Here is an 11,206-nt window from a genome sequence, read left to right as displayed (position 1 = left end):
TTAAAAGCAGCATTTTCACTTTGCTTTTTTTTTCTTTTTTTTTTATAGGTGAAAATAATAAAAGTACGAAATTTGTTTTTTTTTTTTACCGAGGATCCGAAAATGATTTATTTTTAAAATAAAAATTTTAACAGAATTTAATTTTATGAATTAAAAAAATAAATTGCCCTATAGAATGTTATACATATATGTACAAATTAATTTGCATATTCTCTATTTAAAAAAAAAAAAAGAATTAGTTATTTTTCTTTCTTTTTTTTCCTCTGAATTCTCTCTGGCTATCATTTGTCTTGTCTTTCGTCGTACATCGGTCTTTTAAAGACTTTGCCATTTTTTTTTTTTTTTTTTTTTTTTTTTTGTTTTTCAAACAAAATTTGTACATTACCACAATAGAATTATTATTATTGTAATAAAATATAATACATTTGGAAATTAATTTAAAGCACTGGAAAAAAGAAAATAAAATTTGCCAAATCTTTAAAGACTTTCTTGCGTATTTTTCTTTTTTCTTTTTATTTTTTTTTTTTTTTTTGATTTTTATATGAAATTTTATCTTTGAAAAATAAATTTAAAATTGACATTTTTATAAAAGTCAATAGTGTCAAGTGTAGAATTTTAAAACAAATTCTTCTTCATTTTAAAAATGATTGTGAAATTTGATTTTTTCAAGTGAAAAAAATAAAAACTATAAAGAAAAGTAAATAAAAAAAATAAAAATATTCATTATAATAATTATTTTAAAAAAAAATTGTACAATCTTTTTTTCTAAGAAGTTAATGTTTTGTTGTAAATTGTTTTTCAGTCAGGCAAAAATCTTTAGTAAAAAAAAAAAAAAATCTGTGAAAAAACAAAATTATTTCAATTTAAAATTATTAACTTTTGGCAGAGATATTATCACAGGTGAATGACTTTAAATATGTTTTCTTCGCAGATTTTACATTCACATTAATGCCAAATAAATTAATTTTTTAATAAAATAAATAATAATAACAATATTTATTACTTTGTCTATGAATTTAATCTAATAATTTTAAATTAGATTTTCATTGATTGATTGATTTCTTATGCTGTTTTGATTTAATTCCACTTCAATTAATTAATTTAATCATTATAGATAAATTTAATTATTTATTAATCAATTTTTATTAATTAGTTGAAATTAATTATTTTTAAAATTTGTTTCCGTAAGAAAGTCTTTAAAAAAAACAAAAAACAAAATTAGTCAAAAATTTAACATTTCAGTTATAGTTGAAGAAACGCACAATGAATAAGGCGTATGTACATCGAATTACAATTATAATGATGCGCTAAATGCTATGCGAGTGAATTTTTTTTTTTATTATTTTCTTTTGGCAAGTATATTATATCGCAGTGCTAAATTAATTAAGGTTCTGGCATCATTTTCAGTCGTTCGAAAGCCGCTTTTTCGAGCGATTCTCGATGATTTGGATGAGCAACTTGAATAAGGGCGTGAGCTCGCTGTTGTAAAGTTTTTCCAAAAAGACTAGCAATACCGTGTTCCGTTACCACATATCGGACATGAGCTCTTGACGTAACAACGCCAGCGCCTAAAAGAGTGAAAAAGAAAGAAAAAAATCCTTAAAAAATCTCTTTTTTTTCCCTCTCGCTTTAAATTATTACTTAAAATTTTTTTATTTATAATAAATTGAAAAATTTGATTGTATTATTATTTGGTGAGATTGTCTACTAAAATTAAAAAATAAAATTCAGATTTTTACGATTTTGATAAAAAGAATTTCAAGGTTTTATTTATTTTTTTTTTTATTTTTTCATATAATAATGAAATATGATTTCAGATTATAAAGAATACCAAAGAAAAGAAGAATTGACATTCTTTGAATAATGTAAATTTTGTTTTTTTGATCCTTTTAAAATTCAATTTTTTCTACTAATTTTTATATTTTTCATTTGACAATTTTTTTTATATACTTTTTTCATGATTTTATATAAAAATTTGTATGGATTTTTAAAATATTCCATTTTTTCAAACAATAAAAATTCTAAAATGGGGTTAGATAATTTTTTAAAATTTTAATGATATTGAATAATTTTAGAACCTAAATAATCTCGAATAAGAAAAAAATGGTCATCAATTTAAATTTCGATGGATTTAAATATAATATAAATAATAATATTCACATTGAAAACATAAAATTTTTTAAAAGTTAATTATTTTCTTTACAACTAATTTAAATATTAATTAAAATTTTAACATTTTTAAAATTTAACTATTCTATAAATTCAGTTATTTTAATTTTAATTGTTATTTAAACTGAATTATTATAAATTACAATTATTTTGTAAATTTAATAAATTGTTTTAATATTATATTCTTTTGTAACTTCAATTATTATTCTAGGTAAATTTTTACTGAACGAATTAAAGAAATAAAATAATTGCGCTATTTCAACATTGACCACAGAAAAGTGCAAAATCAGTTATTTTAAATGTACAATTCATTTCTGACGCACACAAATTTAAAATTAAATATAATTGAATTCATAAATTAAATGTTTATAAAAATAAATGAGTTTTCAGAATAAAACTGAATTTTAAAAATTATTAAATTTTATAAATAAAAAAAATAAACAATAAAATAAAATAAAAATAATTAAATTACAAAATAAGTAAGTGATATAATAATTGAATTTAGAATTTTAGTAATTGTATTCTCATTGTTGTTAAAAAGAATAAATTCCAAAAATTTGTTATCATAATTTATTCTCGATCAAATTTTGATTGTTTCAAAAAACAGCATTTGATATTTAAAAATTATATTATAAAACAATGAAAAAAAAAATATTATGGTAAATAAGAATATTTAAAAATATAGTTCATAATTGTATGAAAAGTAAAAAAAAAAAATGTAAACATAAATTTATTTTAAAAAAAGAGTAAAATAGAAATTTGAAAATTCATTAAAATAGAAATTGAAAAAATGGTTTAAAATGGTAATTTTTTTTTTTGTTGAATTTTTTTTAGCCATAACTCACCTAATTGAAGAACGGGTGAAATTTTGCTAGCGCCTTTATTTGTTGTTGAACGTAGTGCAATGATGGGTTTTCCGCATCCATCTGTACCCATGGCAGCGCCAAAAATAAAATCTAATTGTCCACCAAAACCTGAATACATCCTTGTTCCAATACTATCGGAACTAATTTGTCCTGTAATATCGACTTCTATACAGGAATTAATAGCCGTCATTTTCGATTGTTGACAAATTATTCTTGGATCATTGACATAGTCCACTCGCAACATTTCTAAACAAAATAATCAAATAATAAATAAATTATTATAATTATTATTTCCCTAAAAAAAAACATATCACTTTTATTTTTCCTTTGAATAATTTCGAATTTTTTTTTTCTCTTACTATAAAAGTTTTGTTTTTCCTTTTTTTCAAACAAATTAATTTATTGTAATTTAAGTTGAATATATTGATTTGTATTTTTCTTAAAAAAACTCACCAATTGTTGGATTATTATGCATGTAATCGTACAATTTTTGTGTTCCAACGCAAAATGAACCGACGGTGCGTCCTTGATGCATGGTTTTATGATTATTCGTGATGCAACCACGATTAACAAGATCAACAACGCCATCAGCAAACATTTCACTATGAATACCCAAGTCCTTGTGATTTTTTAATTGACTAAGTACAGCATCGGGAATACTTCCAATTCCCAACTGTAATGTGGCACCATTAACAACAAGATTTTCCGCAATATGCTTTCCAATTAGAACCTCTTCTTTACTTGGTTCACTAGTTTTATGCTGTGTAAGTGGTGTATCATGTTTTATCGCAACATCGATATGACTCTGATGAATCACTGCATCGCCAAATGTTCTTGGCATATGTTTATTAACTTGTGCTTTAAAAAAAAAAAATCAATAAATTAATTTCAATTTCAATTATTTAGCTATATTTAAATAAAATCAGAATTCTGTCTGTATATTGCTTAAAACTTTTAAAATTTCCACTTTAATTGTCATTTTGAACACCAAAGGTGAGTTTAAAAATGAAAAAGAAAAAATTTCGGGGTGAAAGAATTTCCCATAAAAATAGTTAGAATTTTTATTTTAAAGAATTTTAGATAAATATAATTATTTTTTAAGAAGAGTTTTCATTTTTCGAATAAGCATTTGACAGTAATTTCTTTTTTGAACGAATTTTTTACTTAATAAAATTTTTTGGTACCGAATATTTATTTGACAGAAATTTTAATTTACAAAATTTCTCTTCACTCAACTTTTTCAGGCAACAAAATTTTCATTATAACTTTTAACTGACTTTGAGAAAATATTTTGTGTTTTTCCCTGAAATTTTTTCTTTTTTTTTAAAATTTGAATGATATATTTAAAAAAAAAAATTGTGCTAAATAGAAATTCGATCAAATAAAAATTATGTTAAACAAACATTGTAAAAAGAACAATTCAAATTATTACAAAAATTCAATTAGATATTTTGAAAATGTTTTAATGAAATTCTTTTGAAAAATTCAATTATTTTCAAAGCAATTCAAATTTATAAAAAATTTCAAATTTTCTGAAATTTAATTATTTTGATATATTTTCAAAAAATTTTGTACGTATTTTTGTGCTAATAATTGTAAAAAAAAAATGTGTGGATTTGTTATTGTAAATCAGAAATTTAATTATTTCTCATTAATTATTTAATAAATTCTAATTTTACCGAATATTAATTTAGCAGAATTCGCATTCAACAAAATTTTAAGTGATTCGAATTATAATTCCAATCACTTACAATCTCACCAATCTTTATTTGTCTGAATTTTTATTTGAAAAAATCAATAGAATTCTTAAAACGTCAAATTTTCATTTTTTCAAAACTGCAAAATGAACAAACAATCAACAAAAAAATTTTCTTTACCAATTTTAAAAATTAACCAATAAGAAATTATTTAGAAAATTTTTTATTGGTTACATTTAAAAATCTGTTGGTTGTTTGTCGGACATTTGTAATTTCGAATAAATAGAAATTTGGCGTTTTCAGAATTCCGTCAAATAAAAATTGGTGTACATAAAAATTCGGACAACTGAAAATTCAATGATTTCGAAATTCTAGAATTTAAAAATTCAAATCATTTAAAATTCTGTTGAATGAGAATTCCGCTAAATTAATATTTGATTAAATTAAATTTTTTCGAATAAAAAATTGGATAAAAATTCTATTTTCCAGTGTTTTTAATAATAATAAAAAAAAAATCCCTGACTTTTCCCTGACCCTGGTTTGACTTAAAAAAAAAAAAAATGAAATATAAATTTTCTTACCTACAACAACTTTGGCATTAACGACGGCAGAGCGGACACTATCAACGCTAGTTCCGAGGGAGCAATATCCCTGTTCGTCAGGTGGAGAAACATGAATAAGAGCCATGTCTGGTTTCACTATTCCCTCGTTAAAAAGTCTTGGAATTTCGTGTAAAAAAATTGGAATACAATCGGCTCTTCCTTCATTTACGGCCTTTCTCACATTACCGCCAATAAATAAACTTATCGATCTAAAATGTTCTGAAAACAAATATTTACAAAAGTATAATTGGAATATTATTTAAAGCGTAGAATTTTTTTTAAAAATTTATTTATTTAAATATACCTATTTAGTAATAAAAATAACTATTAATTTGAATTTATCTAAATAAATAAATAAATTGCTCAATTTACTTTTCAATAGTAACAAAGCGTAGTATTTTAATTTTGTATTTGTAAATTTTTTTTCTTTTATATATTTTTTATATATGAATAGGCATTTTTTATTTGTCCGTTTTTTATTGCAAATAAATAAATAAATGAAATTGTAAATATATTAAAATTATAAATTTAATTTATAGCAACATACATAAAAATAATTATTTAATTATGAAATAACTCAATTAATATAAATTATAATATAATTAAAATCATTTATAAGTTAATTTTAAATGATTTTTTTTAATGTGCGTGAATTATTATTTTTAAAAAAATATCTTTATATAATTTCGGAAAACTTACTTGCATTTTCGGGCATTGCAAAAAGGGCTTCACCTTCAAGATGCATATGATAAAGTCTGACATTTTTCACATTAGACGATTTACCAACTTCTGTCATTCCTCGGCATAATTCGGATGGAGTTGCTGCGGCTCCTTGAATGTAAATCTTTTGTTCTGAAAATTAAATAAACAAATATTTGTTAAATATTTATATTTTCAAATCAAAATAAATCATTATTTTCATAAGTACATTTTTTTTCAACTTTAAAAAAATACAATTTAATCAATAATTAAATATGTATGAATGTTTTGTGGCATCAAATTTCAAATTATCGAATTTCTAATATTTAGCTTAATTTTTGTGAATTTTATATTGAACCAAATTTTTACTTGTATTTCTATTATTTAGTCATTTTATTTAACTAAATTTCTATTTAACATACAATTTTTAATTATTGTCGAATTTTATTTTATTTTTTTTTGCTAAAAATTTTTAGAGATATCAATGAAAAAAAATTGAACACAAACAAATTTTTTATTTACAATGGATCATGTGAAACTGATAAGCTGAACTTGACAAATAGTGCAAAATCACTACGTAGTACAAAACCATTGTTGATGTCGGTGAAGATTCCAATTTTTTTTTTTTTTGTTTTTGTTGATCAAGAAAAATTGCAAAAATTATGTTCAGACAAAAAATTATAATAATTTGTATAGAAAAATATATTTTTTTTTCTAATTTTAATTAATTTAATTTTTAATTTTCAGATTAATAGAAATTCAATAAAATAAAAATTCTGATAAATAAATATTCTTTTTTATATGAAAATTTTTCTAGACAAATCAAAAAAATATTTTTATGATAAATAAAATAACATTTTTGTCCTATTAATTTTTCTTGAAAAAATGTTTAATTAAAAAGGATTGAAAAAATTTTTTTTATTCAAAAAAATTAAAATAATTTGCATAAAAAAATATCCCCAAAAAATTATTAAAGAAACAGAATATTTATAGAATATTTATTCATTATAAATAATTATATTTTTAAATGAAAAAACAAAATAATTTGTGATATTTTAAGGTAAAATTTCTCAATTTTCGTAATTTCCAAAAAAATTTAATTTTTTATTAAAAATAATTGACAAAATTAACAAATAAACAAGAATAGAGCACTTTTTTTAAAAAATCAAAATAACAATAAATTTATTGAATTATGCAAGATGATCAATTATGCAATATGAAGCCGGATTGTGGAAAAAAAAAACATTTTGCAATTCAGTGTCATATGAATTTTTTATACAAATGTCAAAGCTATGGTTACAGTGTCTTATTTTTCAAGATCATTGTCAAGAAAAATATTATCTTTTTACAGATATTTAATGAAACAATTTTCCAATTTCTATTTACTAAAAAAAATTCATAATTATATATTTAAATCGTCTTTTTTTTTATTAAATTATAATGAAAATGAAAAAAAAAGAATTATTATAATTATAAGAATATGCAAAAAAAAAAAAAAAATTTGAATTAATTGTCACTAGTGTAAAAAATTTTTGAAGGAGATAAATATTTTTGGATCGTACTTGACCTACATTTGTTTCTAATGCTAATCTTTTTCATACTGTGTACGTTTAAAGTAAATTACTATTTATCATTGTCTCAGCAATAACTTTAGAAAAAATTCAAAAATTTTTGTTTCTTTTAAAATTATTTTCTCGACATTTTATTGCTATATAGCTGTAGATTCTTATTTAAGATATTTTTAGCTTCTTAATAGAGTAATAAATACTAATAACTTGTTGACTGAATTTTAATGCTAGACTAGAATATAACTTTTGTGTACAGTAAAAAAAAAACACATTTTTTAAAAAAAATGGTTAAATTTCCATTAACTTAATTTTTAAATAATATTTATATATTTTTTTTCTTTAAATAATTATTCTATAATTAATTTAAAAATTGCAAAAAAGCGATGACAAAACGATTGAAAATAAAAATAATTTTCCACTCGAAAAATAAGGATTAATTTTTTATCTGTAAATTTTTCTTCTAATTTATAAATTGTTGATCAAGAAACGATTTTTTTTTTTGAAATAGAAAATTATATTAATTTGCATAAAAAAAAAATTTTTTTTCCTCTAAATCGTTGTGAACTTAGCCAACGTAAATATAACCTCTTTTATTTTCATTATATATCGGTGAAATAAAAGAGGAAAACATTTTTTTTCTGCTGATTAAGTCAATCAAACAAAGTAAAAGTTGTTTAAAAAACTAAAGATTCAAGTTTAATGACTTATAAAGATTATTCTTCATTGATATTTTTTTTATTTATAATTCTGAACGACTTCTTTTTTTTTTGGTTTGAAAAAGAACAAAAGAAATTGAATTGTTTTACATAAATTTTTAATAAAGTCTTTCAATGTCTTTTACATATTATATATCAGAAGAAGTTGCCAAGCCAATATGTATTTACAGAATAAAATTTTTGAATCAGCTATTGGAATGTTGAATAGACTCGACCCACTATTTAAATTCTATAATTTTTTATTTATTTTTTAATTATCATATACATTTTATTATTTTATTCCAAATTTATAAAATTGCTAAAAAAATTGTTTAAACTTTTTTTTTTATTTATTCTTTCAATAAATTCTAAAAATTGAAAAAGAAATAAAATTAAAAAATACATTTCTGAAAATATATTCAATTTTTTTTTTTTTTTTTTTTGCAACAGTGTAATGCCCTTTTATAATGAAAAATATCCGCTATAAAAGACACTTCAATTACTATCAATTTACTTTCGTTTCATTTTATAATGGTTAAATAAAACAATCGTCAATTTTGCAATATCCGAATAATAAAATAAAAATATTAAAAAAAAAAAAAAAAAAACAAAATAAAATTTTAACATTCCAATAAAAAAAAAAGAAAATACACCTTGAATGACTGTACAAGGTAAAAAATTTTGTTATGCACCGCTTCAAGAAATTAAATTCAATTTTATAATGTGCACAACTTGTTTTCCAGACCCTCCTATTGTGCAGTTTATAAATAAAACAATACTAAAGAACTAGTTTTTCAAATGAAGGAATAATATTTCAATAATAATGATAATAATAATAATTCATCCAACAAGAGGAACTGATTAGAAAACTCTTTATCTTTTAGCGTCGTTAAAAAATGTTTTCAACGTCCATCAAATTATCAAACGATTAAAAAAAAAAAAAAAAAATTTCTATTCTTAAAAATTCTCAACTATTTAAAAATCAACGAAAAATTCTAATTAATTTTTAACGATCGAAACAAGTTTAGAAAATAAAAGTATCGAGCAATAAAATTTAGGTCAAGCTCTTCGAACCTTGGCCGAACGATCACAAATTAATCAATAAAATTCCATTTATGATCTATATAAAATAAAGATTGTATAACCCCATTAACTCATCAAATTTTTTGGTACATTGTAAATTTTAGGTCAGAAATTTTTTTTTTTTTTTTTTTTTTGATTTAAAAAACAGAGAAAAAACTAAATTCTAAATGGCAATTGCTATGTCATCATGCTAATTTAAAACTTCTCGACAAATAAATAATACATTATTTTTTTTTTTTGGTAAGAAATGAAAGGGAAAATAAAACAATGACAATGAATTTATTATAACTAACCTGATGCTAGTCCAGCTTGTTGAAGAGCTTCCTCGGCACTTTTAACCCAACTTGGTTCTTTATCAGTTATTGGATATGCAGGTTCTCTGGAGTAAGTATAATAATTTTTGGAAACGAGTGCCTGAGTTGTTCGTGAAGCCGCTACGGCTTTAAAGGCTTTTGTTAAGCTGGTGATTTGCTTTAAAGCTGCCATTATTATTTCCACCTGTCAAGAAACTATACATATAACACCCGCTTATTAATTCACACACATATTAGAACAAGATTTTTTTTTTTTTTTTCGTGGAAATAATTTTTATACTAAATTAATAAATATCTAAAAAGACAAGTTTGAGAAATTTTGAAAATTTCCTAACCTCACACTTAGATTAATTGCTTCACGTCTCTCGTTGTACTTGTTCTGTTCAAAGTTTGAATGAAAAATAAAAATAAAAATTTATTATAATTAAAACCGATGGAAAAAAATGACAAGAGTTTTGACACAAGGGACAACAAACAACACGAAGCGACGACCAGCAACCACCAGCAACTAACTAAAATATGTGGGAGTTTAATCCCAACCTTGTACCATGCGCTTCAAGACACCCCTACTTTTTTTTAATCAAGGACGAACAATGTTATTCAATCGCCATTGATCATATTTTATTGAATGAAAAACGCGATAAATTTCCTATATTTTTAATAATCAATAAAATTGACAATAAATATTGATACTATATAAATTTGGTTTTGAATTTTACTTAAAAATTATAATCTCAATATTTTTGAAAATTAGAAAAAATTCAAACATTCATTTTCTTGTTACGTTCCTGCTTTTAATTAATTTAAAACTAATTATTCAAATTTTATCTCATTTTTCTTTTAGGTTAATTTTATTTACATTCGAGAAAAATCTCGAAAAATTTTATAAATAATAAATATCTAAAAATAGAAAAATTAAAAATACTTTTTTTTTAGGCGGCAAAAAAAAAGATTTATTTCCTTTATTCTTCTATATTGCGCACAGTACAAAGTCTGTTGGTCTATCGAAAATTCGTAAGTACAAAGTCCATTATTCAATAAAATAGTTAAAATTAATACTTTTCTCGAATAATAATAATTAGTAATAATTGTAATCATAATAAATAATATTAATAAAATAATAGTTTATTAAAAAATATGAGACGATTGCTTTTCACCAAACGGTCAATACGTCGAGCAGACAAAATGTCGAATGGACAAAATGTCGAAAAGCCAATACGTTGAATAGGCAAAATGTCGAAAAGCCAATTCGTCGAACTGACAAAATGTCGAAAAATTTTATTGACTTAACTATAATTATACTTGAGACAATAAAATTTTTCGACATTTTGTCAGTTCGACGTTTGTTCGATGTTTTGGCTTTTCGATATTTTGGCTTATCGATATTTTGTCTGTTCGATGTATTGACTGTTCGACGTCTTGGCTTTTCTAGGTTATGGCTTTTCGACATTTTGTCCATTCGACATTTTGTCTGTTCGACGTATTGACATTTCGGTGAAAAGCAAGCGTAATA

The 11,206-nt window shown here is 22.0% G+C and overlaps 1 protein-coding gene across 1 annotated transcript; it reads right to left on the bottom strand.

The window, feature by feature from the left end:
• Positions 1 to 239: 239 nt before the first annotated feature.
• Positions 240 to 10,223, bottom strand: LOC127282621 (4-hydroxybutyrate coenzyme A transferase). Its single transcript, XM_051306984.1, has 7 exons — positions 10,029 to 10,223; positions 9,673 to 9,877; positions 6,034 to 6,186; positions 5,314 to 5,553; positions 3,489 to 3,893; positions 3,015 to 3,281; positions 240 to 1,568 (listed from the first exon to the last, which is right to left on the bottom strand). Exons 2-7 carry the CDS (start codon positions 9,863 to 9,865, stop codon positions 1,384 to 1,386), a joined length of 1,443 nt encoding a protein of 480 aa, XP_051162941.1. The 5' UTR covers positions 9,866 to 9,877; positions 10,029 to 10,223; the 3' UTR covers positions 240 to 1,383.
• Between the last annotated feature and the right edge of the window lie 983 nt (positions 10,224 to 11,206).

Source organism: Leptopilina boulardi, unplaced genomic scaffold (genome assembly GCF_019393585.1).
Source record: "Leptopilina boulardi isolate dan_hultmark-lab unplaced genomic scaffold, ZJU_Lbou_2.1 LbouV2_300, whole genome shotgun sequence".
Lineage (NCBI taxonomy): Eukaryota > Metazoa > Arthropoda > Insecta > Hymenoptera > Figitidae > Leptopilina > Leptopilina boulardi.
This window is presented reverse-complemented; position numbering and strand designations above follow the sequence as displayed.